The 23,470-nt window shown below is 52.4% G+C and overlaps 6 protein-coding genes across 6 annotated transcripts; 4 read left to right on the top strand and 2 right to left on the bottom strand.

Moving 5' to 3' along the window:
* Positions 1-4,714: 4,714 nt before the first annotated feature.
* On the bottom strand, positions 4,715-5,237 carry J4E90_004673 (uncharacterized protein; the record flags this gene model as incomplete). The annotated part of the gene is made up of 2 exons (XM_051434237.1): positions 4,715-5,116; positions 5,169-5,237. 2 exons carry the CDS (start codon positions 5,235-5,237, stop codon positions 4,715-4,717), a joined length of 471 nt encoding a protein of 156 aa, XP_051291493.1.
* A 2,356-nt stretch (positions 5,238-7,593) lies between these two features.
* On the top strand, positions 7,594-9,831 carry J4E90_004672 (uncharacterized protein; the record flags this gene model as incomplete). Its single annotated transcript, XM_051434236.1, has 3 exons — positions 7,594-7,998; positions 8,051-9,555; positions 9,603-9,831. 3 exons carry the CDS (start codon positions 7,594-7,596, stop codon positions 9,829-9,831), a joined length of 2,139 nt encoding a protein of 712 aa, XP_051291492.1.
* Positions 9,832-13,720: 3,889 nt separating this feature from the next.
* Positions 13,721-14,803, top strand: J4E90_004671 (uncharacterized protein; the record flags this gene model as incomplete). Its single annotated transcript, XM_051434235.1, has 1 exon — positions 13,721-14,803. One exon carries the CDS (start codon positions 13,721-13,723, stop codon positions 14,801-14,803), a length of 1,083 nt encoding a protein of 360 aa, XP_051291491.1.
* A 327-nt stretch (positions 14,804-15,130) lies between these two features.
* On the bottom strand, positions 15,131-17,697 carry J4E90_004670 (uncharacterized protein; the record flags this gene model as incomplete). Its single annotated transcript, XM_051434234.1, has 3 exons — positions 15,131-15,305; positions 15,356-17,244; positions 17,302-17,697. The coding sequence occupies 3 exons, from the start codon at positions 17,695-17,697 to the stop codon at positions 15,131-15,133; spliced, it is 2,460 nt and encodes an 819-aa protein (XP_051291490.1).
* Positions 17,698-18,262: 565 nt separating this feature from the next.
* On the top strand, positions 18,263-18,918 carry J4E90_004669 (uncharacterized protein; the record flags this gene model as incomplete). Its single annotated transcript, XM_051434233.1, has 2 exons — positions 18,263-18,658; positions 18,706-18,918. 2 exons carry the CDS (start codon positions 18,263-18,265, stop codon positions 18,916-18,918), a joined length of 609 nt encoding a protein of 202 aa, XP_051291489.1.
* Positions 18,919-20,306: 1,388 nt separating this feature from the next.
* Positions 20,307-21,195, top strand: J4E90_004668 (uncharacterized protein; the record flags this gene model as incomplete). The annotated part of the gene is made up of 3 exons (XM_051434232.1): positions 20,307-20,427; positions 20,484-20,996; positions 21,062-21,195. 3 exons carry the CDS (start codon positions 20,307-20,309, stop codon positions 21,193-21,195), a joined length of 768 nt encoding a protein of 255 aa, XP_051291488.1.
* Positions 21,196-23,470: the final 2,275 nt, after the last annotated feature.

Below are 23,470 nucleotides of genomic sequence, written 5' to 3'. Positions count from 1 at the left end.
CGTTGGATGCTTGAACTGGTCCATACCCTTCAGCTGCAATATTTTGTCAGTACACCACCATACCTAAAGAACTCTATGATCTATTACCGTATGCCCAATCGCCAAAATAGCGTACGCAGCTGAAGAGGCCTGCAGCAAGGGGTGCGACTGCGAGGTTATCGACGTCATAGTGGTGAGTGCTGCTTTCTGAATCTTCTTAAAGCTGGTGCTGGGTATGAGAGAGGTTACGAATTGGGAAACAGAGGAGCATAGGAGGATTCTAGGGCGTTTGCAGAGACGCGCTTGTCACGATCGCGCCGTTGTGATGCTTTTGGCTGGGACCGAGGTTAGTATGGTTTGGGAACGGTTTCCCCACTTTTTGCGGGTCCGCCGGGGGGTTGGTGAACTCGGGTCGCGATGGACGCGATCTCTGCGAGGACGGTGGCTGCTACTGCCTATAAAGCGAGATTCGACGGGCAGGTGGCTGCCTATGAGTGAGGATCTGATCTGATACTAACAGACATCTGGTCTGGTAATGCGAAAGCGAACTGGACATGCAAGCTCTGTTGCCGTGCCTGCCCAGGTGTAATGCGGTATCACAGACACCAAGTATGCTTCGACTCCAAGTTGGACTGCGAGCCAGAACTCATCACTACAATGTGGCAATCATACTGACTGGATCTAGGCTTGCGACTGTGGTGTCTGTGCCAGCTTGCTCATCAAGCTGCCTTGCGCCTCGCCCGGGCTGTGCGATCATCTCGTTAATCAGCGCGAATCAGAACATTGCGTCGACTAGGCAGGATTATTTTGCTAACTTGCATTGCATTTGATACGCTGGAAATATCTGATCGGTATATGTGCACTGCCCTGCAACTCCCGCCACCATATCTAGCCTTGGAAGCCCACCCACATACATATCTTCGTCCAGCCGTGCCCCGCCAGCTACCTCTTACCCCATCGTTTCCTTCCTCCAGCCCACATTCAACTTTGAATTCCATCGCTCACCAAGATCGTTCGTGTGCTCTTGATCAGAGCCAATGATTGGCCCGCATTATCGCTGTAGCCCAATGAAGTACGTGGGCACTGATTTCCAAATACACGTGGGTGTTCTCGTGTTTCTATCCGATGGATCAGATACACTCGTCTCCAACCCCTCCAACCGTAAACACCCAGACCTCTGCGCTTTCGGAATTAGTGCCGGATGGCACACGAATCATATATCCACAATGGATTGAACCCCCTGGTGGCGACCAAGCTCAACCAAGCTGCTTTGGAATTGGTCAAATTCGGATACCAGAGCGTTCAGAGAGTGAAAGACTTTGTTCCTATTGTATAGGTCTCGGTCACCTGAACAGTACGCACTGGGAAGAAATCAACAGCTTCCATGAGGTCATTGTAAACCATCACCACACATTTGATGCGTTATTCAAGAGTGCACGTCAAGGTTGCCATCTTTGCTTGTTGCTCTTGATAGCGTGGGAAGAGAGTTGGCGCTTGTGTCAGCAGCCCGGGGGTGGATGGGTTGCTAAAAGACGTCTTGAGTCGGCTTCCTTGAGTGGAGGCATCAGACTCGGATTCTATAGAGAGAAATGGGCAGCTCATCTGACTGGCGATGATCATGGTGCGGTCACCGTTACCGTGATGTGTGGGGAATCACCGCCTATACCGAGCGCACGACTGAGCTGTAAACTCATGGATAGTGAGTGTTCTCCACCCTCAGAACACCCCCGGTACTTCACGATTAACCATTGGAATAGTCGATCATCTCGCTTTGCCGAAAGAATGTCTCCCATCAGGTAACGATACCAACACGGGCTCATCGGCAAGTTTGTCCAGGATCAAGGCCTGGCTGCACATGTGCATGAATTCGCATCCAGCCTGTTCCCAGGTTGATTCTCAGCCTCCGCCACTACCAACAAGGGTCCTAGCAGTAGGGAAGAAAGAATCTAGCAGATGCTATCTGGAGTCTGGAAGTGAAAGAAGTGGTTACTACGCTACTCTAAGCCATTGCTGGGGAGATCCCCAAAACCGACCTTTGTCGACGACTGATCGGACCCTTCCTTGTCGAAAGCGAGGCATCAAAGACGAGGAATTGCCAAAGACTTTTCGAGACGCCGTTCATGTCTGCAGGGAGATAGGTATAGAATACATTTGGATCGACTCTCTATGTATCATCCAAGAGCAAGAAACGCAAGAAGATTGGGCAAAAGAAGCACCAAAAATGGGACAGGTGTATGGCAATTCGATTATAACCATTTCGGCGGCAGCCGCAGCAGATTCCACACAAGGATGTTTCAGGGAGCGTCTGGGTCTAAACTCTTGGCCTTGTCCGGTGGTGCTATTCGGACAGGCGTGCTACCTATCCCGGCATCCAAACGAACGTGAAATATCGGGTGATCCAGGAGACCTTGCAGCGGGAGTTTGGAATGTCTTAGGCCAAAGAGCTTGGGTTCTGCAGGAGCAGATCTTGTCTCGCCGCTCCATCATATTCTCGAAACACCGTCTTATCTGGCGTTGCCCGACGCTATCGACCAACGAAAAGCACCCGTTAGGGATTCCGCGCTCTCGGGATATATCATTTGACAATCATCGTTCTCTCTACTGCATATTAAATGGTATACCATTATCCGTGAAAAGAAAGGTCGACAACTATCGCTATTGGTATAAGATAGTAGAAGAGTTTACGTCTCGAAATCTCACGTACGAGGAAGATAGGTTACCTGCAATAGCTGGCATAGCGAAGAGATTTGGAAAGGCTGTAGATGACAGTTACCACGCAGGTCTGTGGAGGCACGATATGATCTCCGGTCTTCTATGGGAGGCGAAACGTTCCAAGCACTCAATGTGCTCAACCAAAACAGATAGGGCACCTTCATGGTCATGGGCCTCAATCAATGGTGGTGTGAGATTCTGGGATGTTCTGCCGCCTGGCGCCAACGCGGGTCATATCGTCTTATCTCCACTGGTCGATATTCTCGATGTTTCGGACCCAACAACCTGCGAAGACCATCCATTTGGAGTAACGTCAAGAGCATCGTTGAGCTTGTCTGGCGTTCTGCTGAAATTGATGCAAGTGGAGCACGGATCATCCGGGCTGGTTCCGGTCATTAGCGGCACACTTTCTGAGCATGATATGAGCAGATCCTGGGACTTTTGGGAATTTGGCAGTCCAGATCAAGCACCCTTGGTCTGTCTACCAGTATGCGTACAGCATGATGCTTACGATGGGGATGCAATTGACGATGGCGAAATGGACAAAGCGGCGTGGGAAAGATCATTGGAGACAGGAATAGACGAACGCGAAGGTTTACACACATTATTCTGCTTGATCCTACAGGCTATCGAAGGAAGCCAAGACACGTATAGTCGAGTCGGGCTATGTGAATTGGGCGATCACAAGACAAGTGAGGTTGGCAGGATGGCCTTGTTTGGAGAACGTAGATCCATTACTATTATTTGAGTATCCTGTACTTCGCATATATACCTATGTAGTAGTTCGCCAAGAATGCCTATTCTCTTCCTTGTTTTATAAGTGTCAACCTTGGAAGAGAACGTTAGGGATCCTGACGCGCGACAGACAACTAGCGAAGCTATCGAAGGAGACGAGATCTATCGTCCCTAACTACCTTACTCCAACGGCGGAGTTGGCCATAACTGATTTGATACAAGCTAATTCACAGGTTGTGTGGTGGCTTCAGCTAATGCCATTTCTAGACGGTAGTACCCAAGACTGAGAGCTCTTTTGAGCTTACCCAGGTATCTAGGTACGCTCGCAAGGATTCAGTAGTCGACTCCATCAGCGCAATGTCCGCACCACCCACAATCTTTATCGCAAAGTATCCAGTCTTGGTCTTCATCCCACAGCGATTCGATCGAAGCGGAGGTCATTCCCAATGAGCGAGATTGCGCTTGGTAAGATGAAGCCTCGCATACACGTCAGAGTCCGACCAATACCTGCTACGACGCCAAAACATTGCGAACTTACATTCCCCGAGCCCGAAGATGCACCCGCTCCAGTCACGGAGTTTGTGCGAGCCAGCATTTGCTTATGCGACGACGACTTCTTATGCAATCCCACAGCCTGCTTGCTTCCGAAAGGCTTCTTACGCACGTCGCAGCTGAAAATGGCGCTATGAGGCGGTGCGTCGCGATGTTGCTCCATCGCCTTCTGGCTGCAGAACTCTCGCTCGCATTTGTGACCTGTGGGAGCGCAGCGGAGAGTGGCGTCGTTGGTGCCGGTGTGGCTCTCCAGCGCTTGTTCGGAAGTGAAATTCTTTGAGAAGATGGGACATTGGTACGCCATGGTGAGGAGGTATGAGTTAAGGGAAAGGAGATAGACTCGCAGAGACGTCAACAATCAAGCCAAACTGGGACTTGGAGATGGGTCGGGTAGCAAACGAGTGAAGGCCACGGCTAGGCCTATTTAGGTAGTTGCTAGGCTCAAAAGGGGAACCATCAAGCCGAATCTCACCAGTTTGACTCTTCGACATCACCTCAAGGACTGCTTCTGACGGTCGCGACCATCCTCATTTACTTTGATGATTGCTTCATGGCCGCATGTTATTCATCATCTTAGTTTGCTGTTGCGAGTACATCGCATTCTCTCTCATCATTCGAAGTTATGTTTGGGTATCATATGTCACTTCTTCATGCAGAATCCACCTTCTCATTCGCCGCCATTCAGGTCATCTGCAAAGCCTTGCAACCTGTGCTATTCCCCTTCACCCAACTTCTCTCACTTCCTTGCATCCTCTCCACCGCTAAACTTAGCCCTCTTCTCAGTACCAGCTGCTTCCTTCACTCCATCATCAACACCCCCATCATACTGTCTTGCAGCCGGCAAAGCAGGCAGAATGCCGCTCGCAATAGCATCGAGATCGGATGGCATGCAAGTGGCTGGCGAAGCATACGGACCCGTAGTATCTTGCTCGGCACTCAGCTTATCAACCTTTTGTCCAGCCCAGGCGATAGCGCTATCGACGGCGGTTTTGACGGTTCCAACGACGTCCGAGACGATGGTTGCGGCAGTCGGGCTGGCTTCGGTGGTGCCGTCTGTGCTGATCGTGCTGCTATCTGACGTTGATCTTGGGGATGCGGACGAGGACTTCGTGGTTTCTTGGTCTTGGTGAGAAGAGGTCTGACAGGCGTTAGTATGTGTTGGGTTTAAGGTGAACGTAAGAGAAGCATACTCCTTGCCCAGCTGGCGACCTCTCCTCCGCATCTTGAGCCGTGACAGCTTCAAGTGCTTTCGGCCTCATGGTTTGTGTGGTGAGAGCGTCGAGCGCTTCCGGCTTCATGCTTTGGGTGGTACAAAGAAGCTACCCTTGCAGATTGGCTTTCGTGTTACTTCGTCGATCGCGCGGTCCTCCGAGGTGTGCCAATGTAGGTTGCTTGTGCATGCGGTCGAATGTCAGCAGGCGGCGATCTCCGCAGGTCCTTCTCGAAGTGTCTTGTTTGTTTGTTTGCCGTTTTCGGACTGTACCGCTCTTTCCTATTCGACATGGTGATGCGTTTGTACCCGCGTAACAGGAAGCGACACCCCCACGAAAACGACTCGGATGACGACGACCGAAATCCTGCTCGCTGATGACGACGCCATCGAAGTCCTTCTGATTAGCTGTGAGTATTGCTTCCCGATCGTCTAGTGAGCCAGATAACATTCTCACTCAAAAGACTGCATCCTTTCCCCAAGGCTGCCGAGGCGAGGATTCGCAAAAGCTGAATGGCGGTCGTTTGTGGTGATTGTTCGATTATCGACGAGCTTATGAGGCAGAGGATCTCAATACTCAATACTGCCCGCTCTATCGACTTCATCGTCATATTCCAGGTTCAATCTGAAAGTAGTAGCCAGGGCTTCTGTTTAGGCCTAGCTCACGTGTCCGAATGTCTGCCCCAGAAAACCAAAATAGTCGGCTTCGTTCCCAGAATGCAGCACTTGATGCATCGGTAGCCTTGCAATACCGTGCTCAGATAGAGTACTCCGAGCGTACATGACGTTGCTGAGTTGGCTCGACATCTGCCGTTGCATCAAGGAGCCGATAAGCCTAACCCTGACGCAACACCGATCATGACCACTCCTGCGTCACGCATCGCATTTTCTGCCTTGTCAAAGACAGCGAACGCATTTCCCTGCCGACCGAACCACTCGCGACCGCCTGAACAGGCTCCACGATACCAAACGGTAGTCAGATCCAGGTACCCACCGGCTATTCACCCTGCGCTCAGAAGGCAGAAGGCATAGCCTGAGACATAGACACCAGGCTACGCCATTGAGCAGAAAGCATCCTGGTCATGTCGACTTACCGAGCGTCTACCCCATCATGTGGCGCACGACTGGGGTTGAACCGCTTGAAGCGCAGATCAATGTGTCCAAGGCAAGTCTTCTTCCTCGTCTTCTAGAAGCTTTGCCTCACTGGTTGCGCCATCGCAGGTCATTCGGCCCCTAGGCTAAGCTATACGAAGACAGACGACTCCATGTCTTGGAACTGCACTATGGCTGTCGTTATGCCGCTTCGACTCAGCGTTGAGTCAGTCGATAAGAGCGTTCTGTACACGGTGTTGGATCACCGGCGCACGCATAGTCGAAGTCAATGAATCCTAGGACGCAGTGCCGGAGTCAGCAGCGAACATCACTGGTCGATACCCCAGCCGTTGTGTGGAAGAGTCCACTTGTTCCACGGCTCCTACAGGTACCTAGGTAGACGCCAGGATGTACCTGGTAATTGCACTTGGGCAGCGTTTTAATATGAATTACTGCATGGAAGCATGCTCGCGCCTATCAGACGGGTTGCAAGTCTTCGAGTGGAGTTCGAGTGGCTTGGTAGCAATATGGGAATGCAGCGGACTTGTGAAGGCGTAGCGCGAGTGATCAGGAGATGCTGTTGATGCAGGTCCACTGCCGCCGTTCGCTGATCACAGTCATGCTGAACCCACCATGCCAAGGCAATAGCATGCGCAGTACGATCTTAGGTCGGCCGTTTTCCTGGTGTATTAGCCTATTGTACGCGGTTAGCATGCTGGAGAGTTGGAGGGCAGGCATCTCGCTTCGCGGGCCTCTCCAGACACACCGCATGCCTCGCAGGCTCCGTGCTCCCTGCAGACCCTTCTGTAAGCAGGCTGCCACCACTCGTTCGAGGCTGCCACCACCACTACGCTGATCGTGTGTCTGCCCTAACGTCCGGCATGTTGCAGGCAATTTATCGTCGACCGGGCGAAGCTGCGGCCGTGGGTGGGTAGCAACATGACGGTGCCGGCCACGGCTCGACGCGAGACCCTTGGAAGGATCACTGGCGCCATTTTTTGATTGTCAGAGCGCAAATGTGGAGTGCTTGATGCCCTTGTCACCCCCGCATTCGCCTCGCTCATCTCGCAAAGCCCGTTTGGTGACATGTGTAGGTGTAGGAGCTAAGGATGAGGCGAGATTTGGTGTGGTTATAATCGTCGTGCGTCCTGCCGTCTCATCTTCATACCGGATTGCCGTGCCCTACCTTCATCAGCTACGCCTCTCTGACACCCTGTGACGCCTTGGAACCCAGGACTTTGTCTCGATATCGTGGCTGCACGCCGCAGAAGTTGTGCAGCGTGCCCCGGCCGCTGTCTAACCGTCCACCAATCATGGCTGGAATTACTCCTTCTCCAGATGTTAGTCCCGTGTCAGCAGCGACCACTAATGGAGGCTTCCCACGCGACGCCTTCTGCCTCAATCTCTCCGCTCTGCCCGACGCAAATACCTTTATCCTCAAATCCGCCTTGACGTCTCCTCATCTGCTCGACCCCCCGAATGGACTGTTCACTGGAAACGGTGGTTTGAGTAATCCCTTCAAGAAGCGGCCCCGCAACATGTCTCAATCATCTGGTACAGACCGGGAGATGTCCAATGACAACACCCCGCCCGCGTCGAATGGAATCGCACCTACTAGCAATGGTACCAACGGCACGAGCACCGAACAGCGACCGAGCACAAAGAAGCGCCCAAGTACCGACACGATAGACTACCCGCGCCGGCGGGCGACGATCGCTGTACATCATCCTTATTTCGACTCCTCCATCTCAAAAAACTGACATCAAATAGTGCGAAATATGTCGGTCACGAAAGAGTCGATGCGACGGAAACAGGCCAAAGTGCAGGTTGTGTACAGAGCTGAATGCCGAGTGCATATACCGAGAGCCGGGCATCAAGCTGGACGCGGGCGACAAGCTGATCCTAGAGCATCTGAACCGCATCGAGGGTCTTTTACAATCTGGCCTCACTAGTAACTTCTCATTATCATCGCATTCGCCAGCCGCGAGCAATTCCACCAGCGAAGATTTCCTCGCCCGTAGCACCGGCAATATACCCCATCTCGGCATGGTACAGCCGATCAACGGCATAGGAACATGGACCAACCACCCGTCGAACATCTCGACCATGCCGAAAACCCACAATACTGCGGCACTCAATCTGCTGTCATCTCCCATGATCAGAGAGCTCGTGTCTCGCCAATATGACGCCAAGCTTCTTCTCCAACTTGAGATGACGCGGGAGTCCGTAAGCCTTGGAACGAGCCGTGGGCTGGATCTCTCAAATACTGGCGCATACGTTCAAGCGTACTTTGAGAGAGTGAATGTCTTCTACGCGGTCGTAAATCCGTATACATGGAGTAGCCACTACCAGACAGCCCTCAGCCACGGTTTCCGAGACGGACCTGAAAGCTGCATAGTTCTTCTGGTTCTTGCCCTAGGTCACGCTGCAAGCACCGGCAGTATTACACAGCAGAACCCGGACAAGGATCCTCCAGGTCTGGCATACTTCACCGCAGCGTGGAGTCTATTGCCGACCGTTATGACAAGAAACAACATGGTAGCTGCGCAATGTCAAATCCTTGCTGCTGCATACTTGGTGTATCTCGTACGCCCAGTTGAAGCCTGGAACGTGTTATCGGGCGCCAGTATGAAGTTGCAACTCCTTTTGAGCGCGCCTGGTCGCGTGTCTCCAGCGGAAGAGGAATTGGGCAGAAGAGTGTACTGGAATGCTGTGATGATCGAAAGCGACCTGCTAGCAGAGCTCGACCTTCCCCATTCCGGCCTCGCACAATTTGAAGAAGGCTTTGCATTGCCCACCGGGTTCGAGGATCTTGGAACAGAAGCCGTTGGCCGGGATGAGCTGTGGTATTTCCTCGCAGAGATCGCTCTCCGGCGACTACTCAACCGCGTGAGCTCCATGCTGTACATCAGAACGACACCCTATTCCAAAGGTCCAGCTGCGACATCCATCGCCCAACTGGATCCTTTGGTTGTGGAACTTGACTACCAACTGAACCAATGGTATGCTGGGCTACCGCCAGCCATGCAGTTCCCGCTCGACAGAGTGCCTTTGCAGAACCCGGTTCAGACTGTTCTTAGATTGCGCTACTTCGCGTGCCGTACCATCATATTCCGCCCATACGTGCTTTTGGTCTTGCAGGACGAGACTTTGGCCATGGATTCAAGTGTGCAGGATAATTGCCACAAGTGCTTGGAGGCATGCGTTCGTCAATTGGAGTACATCACTGCGCACCACGCTGGACATCTGCCTTATCTCTTCCAGGGCGCTCTCTCGTAAGTTCAACCAATCATTCGCATTGCGTTTGCTGACAGTTTTGTAGCATCATCTCCCAGACGTTGCTCATCATGGGCGCAACAATGACTCCTTCGCTATCTCAGCTACTTCCCCCACCAGCGACTATGGACGATATCATCAACAACGTTGTTCTAGAAATGGAGCGATACGCTCACCTCGCACCTAGCCTACAGCTTTCCGCTGAGATCATTCGCGAAGCCGAAGGCAAGCGACAGATGTGGCTACGGACAGCAGGACTCAAATTCGACGTATGACTCTGATCTCGCAGTACCAGGTTGCCACCCAGTACATGACTAAGACCGTGGGCTCTTCAAAGCAGGAAAGCTTCATCGCAGATCCACATGTTTGCAATACCTGAGTAGCTGAAGCTACCTTCCACTTCTGGTAGCCTCCGCGTACCATATGATGGATCAGCAAGTCGAGCGGCGATCGCACGCGACAGCGATTATCATCTACACGACACACGCGGCGCTTCTCGACGAACCCATTTCTGGGTCCAGCACAGACCTTCATCCCCAACATCCTGTATCGGACGTTGAGACAAATAAGTACTAGGTCTCCATCAACCAGGTCCTCACATCTGCCGCACCCCGAGTGTACATGCGAAGAGTGATTAGCGAGTCGCTGCTCAATATGGGGCAATTTGGCATGACACAGTGTCTACACCAACTTCCGACAAGAACTAGTTCTCCACTGAGATTCCGGTCATACCAGCTGGGACGATCTTGAGTCGACTCAGGCAACCAGCAAGCCGCTGCGTTGATCTCACCAGGTCCTTAGATCAGGTCCTCGTGGTGGCGAAGCACAGCCAGAAAACCACTGAGTGGGTCACCGCAATGAACTGAAGAGATGATCTGTGGGTACAACGATGTACCCCATAATGAATCCGGGCTCGGTACGGCACGGTGGCTTGCTCCGCAACGCATTGCCACTTCTACGGTGACCAAAGCGTTCCACCAAAGTCCACACGAGGCATCTCACATGCATCTCGCATGAGGCTACTCGACCAGAACGCACATATGCGACCCACACACATAGCAAAATACCATCCTCTCACCACTCTGAGTGCCATCAGTACACGTGAAACGCATCATCGTAACTCTGACCGTAGCCCGCGCGCCGCGCGCTCCTTCGTTATGAAGCTAACGCGCGCACCCCCTGGTAAAAATGCAATATAGATCCTGCAAGAGCAGACCAGGGGTGCGGTAGGTGGCCTGGTCTACCCCACATGTTGGGGTTCTCCTGTGACTTTACCCGTACACCCACTTACTTTTCGGGCCTTCTGGAAAGGTAGTGGAATGTTGTGAACGCCTTCGAGAAGCCGAGGTGCGGAGATGAATGTGTGTGTGTGTCGGGGATGAACAGGGGGAGGTGTGTGAGACCGACTGGACAGGGGTGTTGTTGGGGGACGAGATGCAGGTGGAGGACGGATGGGAGGGACCATGGGGTGATGACGCTGACTGCTATGTGAGTCGAAGCAGTACTGACATATTGTGCTGGATGCGGTTTGTTTGGCTTCTGTAGTCTTGGCTTGGGGGCACGCCGTGTCTCATAGCCACGTTGGATATGCCTCATTCACACCGATGTTTGCATGTACTACACCGACATGTCTTCTGTAAGCCTCGTCCTCGTTCCAAAGTCTGTTGCTATCGTATTCTGCAGCCACAACGCCGCGTCGCCGAACACTCATAACGGTGTGCTGACTAGTCGGCGAAGACAGTGGCTTGGGTTATCTGATGGTGAGAGTGGGAAATGCACCAGGTCAGGCAACGTTCCAGAAAACATGGGACTAGCGTCTGATGTTTATGCATGGCTCTGATCGCTGGTTGGATCGCATGTACCAGAGCGTTTGAGAGTGTTTGGGTCGCGAGGTTGTGATTGGTGCGTTATTCTCGACTGGGCGCCACAGGCGGAAAGACGGGAGCGCGCTCCGGTGGCATGACAACACCAGAGGTATCTCATTGCGTAAAGACGACATCGACAAGTGGAAACGGGACACAAGTACATGGTGATGACGTTGGGATCTGTTCGTTCGTATTGAACAAGGGCACGAACTGGTTCCTGAATGAAGTGCAGGAACAGAGACCTGGACATGCTGATCATCTCTTGAATCCAGCAGCGACTAGGCTGAGCCTTGCATCATCTCACACCAGTACAAACTCATCGGCCTCGTCCTCTTCCCAATCGACCTTTTCGCCATACATCCAGCTTTCGTAGTAACATTGTCCTACTACTGTCCACTCTTTCTCTTTCTCACACCGTCGCAATAGTAGAGGGACTGTAGACCCGTGTATGATGCATATGCAGTCGCCTGGTCGGACGGCTTTCGGCCCAAGCCCAAACAATTGCTTGCTCCCGAGGAAGAGTCTTTTGTGAATGAGTCTCAGGTTCATTTGAGGAAACTTCTCTTTGTGGACTGCTTCGCTAACAGGTTCGGGTGTCTTCGTGTCAATGAAGCGTTCGTACATTGAGATCAGATCGCCTGTAGTATATTGTAAAGGCTCTGCGAGGGCTTGCGGACCAAGATCATGGCCCAAGAGCGTAACGAATATACGTTCCTTAGCAGCATTCATCTCGTCAGACGTATCGATATCTACTGTAGGCATGGTCGTTCTGAGGTTAGCCATTTCTTCGGCCAGTCGTACATTCTCTACTCCAAAAGTTGCGATCTCTTCTCGGGTAACACTTGACACGAACTGGACCGTGTCAATGATCCGGCCGCGAACAACCAAGCGCACATCGCCTTCTTGACATATTCCGTTCGCTTGGCATAGGCGCCCTTTGGCGGCGGCGTACGGGTAATGTGGAGTGTCGCCAATCCTGTAACCCTGCCATCTGTCTCCTGCAGAAGAAACGTCCACTCGCCAGTCTATGGTCCAAGAAGGTATCTCCGCGTCTGCGCTGCCGCGGATAAGCCCCAGGAACGCAAGCGAGCCAGTCTTCCGCGCCATATCTGCACAAAGCTTTCGGTATGCTTGTCCAGTAGACATCCTATAATCTGCGACGAAGTCCAGAGCGGAGGTCCTTTCTTGGAAAGCTAAAAATGCATTAATGGCGTCCCTTGGGTCGCTGGCCTCACGCGATGATGAGAGCCAGAACAGTACATCCAAGAAGTCGCTATATGGGGTGCTCTGCGTAGGGTCGCCTCGTAACCATCTACGTGCCGTGTCCATGCTCAGCAAGCGATCGACTCCGAGGTGATCTGGGATTAGCGAGTAAACGACTTGCAGGGCCGCTTTTGAGGAATATCTGATGACGAAGATGATACGATAAAGTACGTATATTTCAGTTGGTGTCGTTCCAAGTATCATTGTGGGCCGAGTGGATAACACGATCTCTTGGACTATCCATGCACGTTTAAAGTACGGACGACCAATGGCCCAAGTCAATGCTTGAATGTACTGTGCTGTTGTATAGCCTGTATCGTTCTCTTGAGAAAAGAGAGCAATCAATCTGCTTTCCAGATCCTTGTGCATCTCGGCAGTCCAATGGACATCAAGCGGTGGGAGCTCGCCCAAGTTTCTTATCAGATCAAGTAGTACAGGCGTATGCTCAGGAGACATGCCAATCCACATTAGCGTCCGTTCCGCCTGTCCATAGATGTGCGACATCAGAGAGACCTGGTGGCCTCGCTCGTCCAGATCATGCTGGTTCACAGCAATCTGATCAATCCAAATCTTGCCGCTTGATTCAGGTTGTGTCAGGAGCTCGTGAACATGGTGCAAGATGCGCGCTAGATGCACCGTAATCCTCAGAGAGCCAGCACCGGTTATTGGAATAGACGAATAAGTATTGGTATCTCCAACTATGGGTTCCGGCTCTTCGTTATCGTAGTCGGTCCATGTATATGAGAGCGCCTCGAAACGCGGCTTTTGCCTGATATCCACCTCCTCTAATTTGTATGCAGGAGCATCTTGAGTGCCGGAGACGGAGAGAAGCCGTATCGAGGTTGGAGTCGAACACGGCGAGTATTGGTATGCTGACATTATGAGGTCACACGCAGGATTTGGGACAGGCAGCCCACCACCGACGCGATGACCGCAGTGGCCCGTGCGCTTGGCGCGTTCAAGCCCCACTAAAATTTCTTTGCAACTCCAACAGGTACAGCGCGCGGCAGGCACAACCACGACGTCCCTAAACATCATGGCTGTCGACAACTCGCTGGAGTCGCTTCTCGCGACTCTTACTACATCCATTCAATCCGCTACAGAAGCTCTTCCCAATGAGGATATCCTACCACCGAAGGAAGGCATTTCCCTTCTGGATGTCAAGAACGAGCTGCTTCTATCCTACCTACAAAATCTCGTCTTCCTCATTCTCCTAAAGCTCCGAGCACGAAAAGGCGACCAGCAAGAAACGAACCTCCACCCCCAAGATGAAGTCGTCCAGAAGCTAGTAGAACTGCGAATCTACCTAGAAAAGGGTGTACGACCGCTGGAAAGCCGCCTGAAATACCAAATCGACAAGATCCTCCGCACAGCCGACGATGCCACACGCCGCACCACTCAAGCTACCGCGAAACCCACTTCGAAATCAAAGAAGAGCAAGACGACGGACACAGGCTCCGACTCGGACGTCAGCGATGCCGAATCAGCAGGTACAGCGCAAACCTCGGAAGACGAAGACGAAATGGCCTACGGCCCGCGCCGCGCCCTCGTAACACGTCAAAAGACCGAAGCCGCCCAAGAGCGCGCGCGCGCCGAAACCGCGAAAGACGGCATCTACCGCCCACCCAAGATAACCCCCATGGCAATGCCCGTACCCGAAAACCGGGAAGAGCGCCGCGAGCGGCGCCCCGGAAAATCCGCCACCCTCGACGAATTCATCGCAACCGAGCTCTCCGGCGCGCCCATCGCCGAACCCAGCATCGGAAGCACCATCACGCACGGAGGCCGACACACAAAGTCCGAACGCGAACGTCGCGAGGAGAACGAGAGGCGCGAGTACGAAGAAGCGAACTTTACGCGGTTGGCGCCGGGGAGCAAGAAAGACGCTGCGAAGCAGAAGGCGAGGCAGCAGCGGGATGGCGGGTTTGGGGGTGAGGAGTGGCGCAGTTTGGGGGCGGGGATTGATCGGATTGAGAAGTTGACGCAGAAGAAGAGTGGGAAGCTGGGGAGCTTGGAGAAGAGCCGGAAGAGGCCTGTCGGAGATGGGCCGAGGGGGAGTGGGAGTATGGCTGGGGACGCGTTTGAGAAGAGGAGGAAGGTTGTTGGGAGGTATAAGTGAGGGAGTGGATGAATTCCATAGTAGAGCAAGATCTAGAGGAGATACAGACATTTTGCCATGTCTTGCAATCAGAAAATACATGCGTGCACATCAACGTTCTTCGTCCACGCATCCTGATAGTCTTCATTACCAAATTCACCTCTTTTGATTGTAAAAGGTATCTACAAAAATCTCCCACATGATTCCCTGACCGTGACTCCATCGACGCCAAGCTATGCATTCATTCATTCCGTAAGGGTAGTCCGCTCCCTTTAATTTAGCGACCGACCCCGAAAACGCCCGCAAACATGCTGCTGAAGTGCTGTGCAAATGTCCCTTTTCTGCTCTCTAAGCCAGATACCTATACGAATCGGTCTGCGCGCCGTCTACGCGCTCCAGGTATTCACGCTCAATGAGCGACTCAATGCGTTTCTTAACCATGGTGACCTCGGGTTTAAATTGGCCGACGAGTTGGCTGAGGGTCTCGGACATGAGTTGTTGATGTGAGAGCTCTTTGCGTTGCCTGGTACGTTGTTAGCATGTCTGACGTTGTAGGGTTTTAGAAATACGTACTTCATGATTCGCACCACGGCAGCCTCAATACAGAAGCCGCGCGAATCATCATTCTTCTTCTCAGTCTCGCGTCGTTCGCGATCACTCTCGACCTTGTTGCCGCCGCTGACGACACCAACCTTGATCTTGACGAACTTACCCTGGAAGGCTTCGTTGAACGAGAACTTATCGGTGGGTTTGACGTCCTTCGACATAGGCTCTTTGATCAGGATGCGCGTCTTGGGTGCTACGGCGAGCGACTGCAAGTTCCTGATTAGATCACTGGGGGGAATGTTCGTCTGGGCCTGGATCTCTTCGAATGTCAGGCGTTCGCCGGCATCAAGCTCATTGAAAAGAAGCAAGATGATCATGCCATACGTTGATACGTTGAGATCGTGGCGACGCTCCTTGACAGAACCATCCTTCTGAGGAACCTTGGGAAAGACGGCCTTGATGTCTGCTGATCCCATGTTGGGGAGCCAGGTAAGCTGTCGTCCAGAGTGCTTCTGGCTGTAGAACTTCTCGAAACAGCGCTTGAGCTTGTCTACAACGAGAGGGTAATTGCATCGTGGTCGCTTGTCCTCTTCGTCGGCAGCCGCACCACCCATGGTCTCGAGAGGCCATGTCATGCTGGTCAGCACGTTGATGGACAGCTCGATGCGCTTGGGATCCTTCTCTCCGAGGCCTTCCACGTGCTTCTTGAAGCCAGCAGTAAGCTCTTCGGAGATGGTCATGTCCTTGAACATGGCCTCCAGCTTCAGAGTGAAATTGTTGCCGAGCTCGATCTTCATCTTGGAGATCATTTGCTTCTCTACTTCGTTGCTGATGGACTTGTTCATCAGCAGACGGCGACACAGATGCTTCTTGTAGTAGCGCTCGAAAAGGTCCTTGTCCTGTACGTATCGTAGCAGGATGATGGCCTTCTCCAGAACCGCGTCAATCTCAGCCTCAGTCTTGCCCTTGATACCCTTCTTCATGTTTTCGTCGATAAAGAGGGAGATGTATTCGGATGATCGTGGGAATGTCACCGAGTTGATGAAATCGGAGAAACTTGCTGTTTGCGCCTGTTGCAGTAGCGGATCGCACTCGAATGACTCTCGCCAAATCTTGTCAAACCGATCTTTCAGGGCAAGGACATCCTCGACCCACTTGATCGCAGCGACAGTCTGCTGGTTCAGGCTCTTCTCTTGCGCAGCACCCTTGCCCTTGTCGGCTGAATCGGCGGCAGGTGCAACGGCTGGCGCCAGTGACGCCGCGATCGCGTCCTTGTTGATGTCTGAGCCCATCTCGACAATGCGCTGCTGAATGGCTCGGGTTGTCTGGATCTTCTTGTCATCTACCCGCCTGTTTAGGTCGTAGATAAGGTTCAGCTCTTCAAGTCTATGGTTGTCGATCATGAAGCGTACACCGCTCTCCATCTCTACAAGCTCGTGTATCCGGAACTTGATCATCTCTTCCTCCACAACCTTCTGAATCTTGGGTCCCGTAGTGTCCAGCAGTGTTTGCTTGCAGCGCTCGTCCTCTTCGTAAATTCTGCGTCGCGCATGTTTGCAGTATGCGCCGGCATGCGCGTCGCGTAGTAAAAGCTCCGATTCTTCGCGGTAAAAGGCTCTGCTGGTGTCCAGATACTCCACCTCAAAAGACGTGTTGTACAGTCGCTGGTCCTCCGCCTCTATCTCGCCCTCGTGTAGGCCCTCGAGCATATACACGCAAGACTTGATAAGCTGCTTGTCGATGACGTCGCCGTCACGCTCCATCTGTATCTGGTCGAGGATGATGTTGTTCAAGAGGTTGAGGATCGCTCGAGCGTCGGTCGGGGATATCTTGGAATTGAGGATTTCGTCGCGGAACAGAACCATGGCGGCGTTGTAAATTGATGGGCGGCGATGGTCAGCACAGTAGACACGGTCCTAAGCAGGCCGTGTTAGCTAACATCCTCAGCTCAGTCCGTCCAGATATCATCTTACCATGTACATGAGCACGTCTGCCAGCATGCTGGTGCAGATCTGGTGATCGCTCCATGCCTGCTTCAGCCCTTTCAGAAACCTCTCGCCCGCTACACGTCGCTCATTTGGTGTAGTTCCGCCGATACTCTGCGCGTCTACGAGTAGGTTCGTTGAGAGCAATTGCGAGATTGAGGCTCGGACCTCGGTGCTCAGCCAATTTCGCTCGAATTCGTGAACCTTTTCGTAGAGAGCCTCGCCTTTCTTCTTCAGAACGATTCGGTATGCGTGGCGGTAAAGTTCCTCGTACGACAGCTTGGACGCATTCTTTGTGTGGATCTCCCTAAAGGCCGCCTCGATGGTGGCCCACGTATTCTCGAAATCTACTTCGTCGCCGTGCAGACCCTGCGAACGCGCCATTGTTAGTGTTGAGTCTACAGCATGGAGTCTTTTTCTATGACAGCGATTTTGAGCGGCGTAGGCTAGCACGCGAGGAAAGTGAAAGTGAAGGTGAAAGTGAGCGCGCAGTACGTACCCTCCTTGGCGGCCGTATCCGCTGTCTTCCTCGTCCTGCGATCATCTTCGCTCCTGCCTTCTTCTGATCGTGTGGTATCTAGAGCTTCGGAGCTCGGTGCGGTCGAAGGCGGAGGTAGGCTGGCGGTGCAAATGCCCGGTGTGGCGTGGGTGTGAGGAAGAGGCCAGTGGTTCAAAGGAACATTTGGGGGCTAGCACGCAGCACTCCGAGTGTGGCAGTGAAGGAACGGCACGCGTGGCGGCAGACGCGAGTGATGGTGAAGTTCAAGTGCCGGGCGTGTTGCGGGCGAGGGTCCCCGCTGCACGAGAGCTCGCCGTCGTCATGGCTTGGCGCTCGGTCGATTATTCTTTGCCCGCTGCACTTCCGTTCGTCATACCTCACACGCCGTTTCACAGTCGCCAGCTCATTCTTTCACCATCTTTGAGTCGTGTCAATTTGTGCCATATCGTCATGCGCTCCTCCACCTCTTTGTTGCGCGGCATCGCCCGAAGCATTGCGCCCCGAACTGCACGAATCCCCCATGCCGAGCGCATTCCAGCGCCCGCAAAGCGCCTCTTCCACACACCGCGAGCGTCAGCTGCCATACGACCTTCACTCATACCATCACGTGCGCGATTACCTTCTACTGTCCGCTTTGAGTCAAGCGCGGCTCCTCCCACGTCAACAGATGCGCCAGACTCACGACTAGAGCGCGAACAAGTCCCGTCATACGAACTCACATTTACCTGCAACGTCTGCAAGACACGCTCTTCACATCGACTGTCGAAGCAAGGCTACCATCATGGAACTGTCTTGATCCAATGTCCGGGCTGCAAGAATCGGCATCTCATTGCAGACCACCTCAAGGTATGACCCATGGATAGTTGGCATGGCTGGAGGCTAATAGTTCCCAGGTATTCTCAGACAAGTCCGTCACGATCGAGGACCTCATGCGGGAGAAAGGCAGCCTAGTCAAGAGGGGTTCCTTAAGCGCAGAAGGCGATGTTGAATTCTGGGATGACGGCAGCACCACACCCAGATCCGCACAATTCCACGCCGAATCTAAGCCCAAGGGCGACAACCGCCTGGCCGCGCAGCCGGAACCATCGAAACCCTCGCAAGACTAAACGTTACGCATTCGAGATAAACACGTCCACTTGTCGACACGGTCGATTTCTCGGACAACCGCCGACAGCCTGTATAACATTGTTTGAATACCACTCAGGAGTTTTCGTTGCGATACAGCGTTTCCGGGTGGCTGAATGCACCTCGAATACACACGGCCCTGGAACTTCTCCACACGCGCAAAGAAGTGCTTACAGTGATGTTAGACTTACTTTTGTTCGTTCAAGATCGTGCTGCCCGTACCGCGGTATACACCCTTCGATCGCATCGTTTTGTCCAACTTGATGTCAATCCTGAACGATGGATGTGCAGTTTGATTTGCACAGAAAAGCGCCCGACGCGAACATGACGTCCATTGCCAAACAAATTATGACCTCCATCGGACTGGATAAAAAGCATCGGAGGATGTGGTATGTCGCGAAACTGCCGAGGCCTAAATTTGTGGGGATGGTGTTTCGTGCCAGTCTGAGGTGAAATCACGACCCTCAGATCGAGAGGAACACGCCCGATTAGCTGGTAACACTCAGGACGGTCTACCGCAAATGACATGGTCGGCCTAACTGTGGTTCGTTCGGAGTCATCGTCAGCTGACCTGGTAGAGAGCACCCCGATCATGCTAGCCATCTCACGATTGTCAACAACAACTAGGTGGATCATCGCGGCGATTTGCAATCTGAACCACCTTTTCTAAAGCCTGCGTTGCGATAGAATCTGTCTAGCTTGTCAAATCCGGTATTTCTTACCACTTCCAAGGCTTTTGTTGTATGGTAATAAGAGTTTTGGACGCTGCGCACTGCCATGTCCACTCTCCCTAGAAGATGACCGACTGGGAAGAATCCCATACGTCGTTTCCCATCCCAATACTTATGGGTCTGTCCTTTCGAACCGAGGAACGTTACCGGCGCATCGCGATGTGATAGGATGCGATCCACTTCCCTACGTGCGCCGAGATCGTTGTAACGGACGCGAAATGAGTTGTGGCTTGTCGGTTGTTTATTCCGAACCGCCAAGTCCTCGAGTGTTTCTTTTACCTCTCCCCATCACGAATCCATCAAGCACATCCCAGAGAATCGCCAAAAAGTTCACGTATCGCATCTCTTCGTCGACTTTGCGAGCCGAGGCACCCCAAATGGCGTGGTGCAACGTCCTTTAGATGTTGGGGCCGAGGACTGGCGATGCCATTGACGAGTTTCACGCCTGACAACGATGTGTAGCTGTCACTCAAGCAGGTCGATATATAATCTGAATGCTCAAAGAGTTTATAGGCACCGGCAGAGATCACTTCAAGCGAATCACTCATTGACAGTTAAAACTTCACATCCTTTCGTTAACATCGATTTTTGAAATATCCCACCTCATCACTCTTTCCATTCTCTCATTTAGAACCACCATGAAGGTCTCATCAACTATCAGTTTCCTCGCCATCTTTGCGTCAGCCTCGGCTTTCCCGAGCTATGTCGCTCGCCAGGCCTGGGTACCCAGGAACTGGACGGCTCCAGGTCCCACTGATGGTTAGTAGAGAGATCCGGTCGTGACAAGGCCATCCAACTGACCAGTGACCCAACAGCACGCGGCCCATGCCCCGGCATGAACACCCTCGCCAACCACGGCTACTTGCCGCACGACGGACGGCGAATCACCCGCGACATTCTCGCCGATGCCATGCTGGAAGGCTTCAACATCGCCAAGAGCGACGCCATCATCCTCTTCTCGCAAGCCGTACGCACCAACCCGGAGCCGTTCGCCCGTACATTCGACCTCGACACGTTGGGCCGCGAGGGCGTACTGGAGCATGACTTCAGTCTGAGTCGCTCTGACCGCTTCTTCGCCAACCCCCTCCCCTTCAACGAAACTGTCTGGGCTGAAACAGCATCTTTCTTCACAACACCAGAGATCACCGTTCAGCAGCTCGCTGACGCCCGCATGGCACGCCTCGATACATCTAAGAAGACTAACCCGGAGCACAAGGCTTCGCTGTTAGCTGATGGGTTTAGTTGGGGTGAATGCGCTTCGTTCTTTGAGATTATGGCGGATGGGACTACGAGTACTGTTAGGAAGGACTTTATTGAGTACTGGTTGCGTAAGTTTCAACCTTTATCTTTTGAGAGGATGAATGGACAGTAGTGGCTAACGCATTCGATGCAGGAAACGAGCGCATGCCTACTGAGATCGGCTGGACTCGCCGTCCGACTGTTATGCAGACTAGCGAGCGTACCAAGTTCACGCGTGCGCTGATGAAGGCTGCGGGTCAGGGTACGGGCTTTTCTCTGTTGCAGTAACCAGGCCTTGCGGGGGTGTAGCTGGGTCTCACTTACTGGAAGCTGGAAGCAAAGGAAGAAGAAGTATACTGTTCGAGTTTGAGCCAGGTGCTTGAAGCATTTCGTTATGTACATATCATAGGTTACAGGCGTACAGGTTCTGCCTTTCTCCAATGCAACTACTTGTAGTGCTATATAACTTGGAAAATGTTTTTGGTCTCAAATATCTCTGATGATAGAGTCCAACGGTCCTTCATGTGCTTTGCGCTTACTTGGCAAGCGCTAGCCGTCAGGACGTAGACTGCGGGGTTTTGAAGGCCTATAGAATCGACTATCATATGCAAACAAGTGAGCATTTGAGAGCTACCGAGTAGTGCTTTGCCGTCAAGGGAGCCGCTCTTGTGGAATACAATGTCTAGTTCGAGGTGTGTGGCTAGACTTAGTCATCAGCCTCGTGTGGCTGCCTAAACCTACCCAATCCCTCCTTCCCCGCTTCCTCGAATCTCACTTCTCTTACCAAACATTCAATCGTACCTACTTCCTTCTAACTATTGTCAATACATGCGTTACCTGCATCGAAACTATATCAAAATATCGTTGATCGATCGCGACACAGAATCTTCGAACGCTTGAAGCTACCGCGTTGCACCATTGGCGGGGCTCGATGGAAGCCCTCCAAGCACCACTTCCCACCGGTTCAGAAAGATCGCCATATCAGCCCATCGATTCAGATGCCGGAGAGATTCGCTTGGTCGAATTGCTGCCAGGTGGATACGATGATCCGATTCGCCTGTCGCTACATACCGTCAAGCTAGAACAGCGGGTAACAGACGAGGAACCATACGAGGAACCATTTGAGGAACCATTTGAGGAACCATACGAGGAACCATACGAAGAACCAGACGAGAACGAGTTCGACCTGGTATATTCAGATCAGGAGAAATCAGACGATGAGCATCGGTACGAGCCTGCCTTCTACTGCCAATTCGAATATGAAGCTCTCTCATATGCTTGGGGTACAGCAATCAGCCCTTGTAAAGCACTGGTCGGTGGGTTCGAGCTGCCCATCACGGAAAGTCTCGATCAGGGGCTGCGGCGTCTTCGGGTTTGCGACAAACGGCGTATGCTCTGGATCGACGCGCTGTGCATTAATCAGCGAGACATACAGGAGAGGTCTTGTCAAGTTCAGCATATGGCTAAGATCTATAGATCTGCGAAGAGCGTCGTGATATGGCTTGGCGAGTGGCCGAATAATGCGACTTGTTCGAACGTATCCGACTGCCAAGCGCACTGGTTGAACACGCTACGCAAAGGGGGGTGGGTAATTTCACCCCAGCTTTTGCCCCATGTATTGCAGCATTATGTGGAAATTATGAAGCTTCCATGGTTTCGTCGCCTTTGGGTCATTCAAGAGCTGGCATTAGCGAGAAGGGACCCGATCGTGCTGATCGGTAACTTGAGCACACGTTGGTCAAGCTTCTCGAGCTCAGTCTTATATATGTATGATTCCGGTGACAGATACATAAGACCGGATAATGTTCAGCTTCATATGGGATGGACGGAAGGTATCAAACGCGTCCGGCCATTGGCAGATATTAGATCACGCTCTGGCGGCCACAGAGGCTTGTACTGGTGCCTGATCGCATCACAAAACGCCATGTGTGCAAACCTGCTCGATAAGGTTTATGGAATTTTGGGACTATGCGACTTCCAGATTACCGAAGCAATAGCGGCTGATTACTCGAAATCCCTGCCACGTGTTTTGGCTGAGGCTACAGTTGTCTCGATCCTGGAAGAGAGTGCGTTTCCATACCTTGTTGAGATCAGAAAGCCTACCGGAATGTTTGATCCGACACATTTGACCAATTCGTCCTGGGTACTGGACTTTACTTCCATTCCTACGTTCAGCCATCTTTATTACGTGTCCAACTCGGAGTTGAACATGGAAGAGCGAAAGGAGCGACGAGGCTCGATACGCCTATCGATGGACTACCAGACGCTTTATGCACATGGTAGGTATGTTGGTACTGTTTGTGACACACAAAACGCTTCATGGTCCGGGGAATTCCAAGGCATAGGTTTTCGAGACCAGACAACGAACATTGAGATATACGACTTTTACCATGATATCTTAAGCCCTCGAGATATATCGCCACGTACTCTCCTACAAGTACTTCGAAGAGAAAGTATAAAAGACGGAGAGCTTGAGCAATTCGCCAGCCTGCTGCTCGGAAGTAGAGATGGGTTCCGCCTAAATTTCACACTTAATCTATCCGGTACACCTAATCACTCTTGG

This window comes from Alternaria incomplexa, assembly GCF_024043165.1.
Source record: "Alternaria incomplexa strain BMP 0042 chromosome Unknown scaffold_6, whole genome shotgun sequence".
NCBI lineage: Eukaryota > Fungi > Ascomycota > Dothideomycetes > Pleosporales > Pleosporaceae > Alternaria > Alternaria incomplexa.
This window is presented reverse-complemented; position numbering and strand designations above follow the sequence as displayed.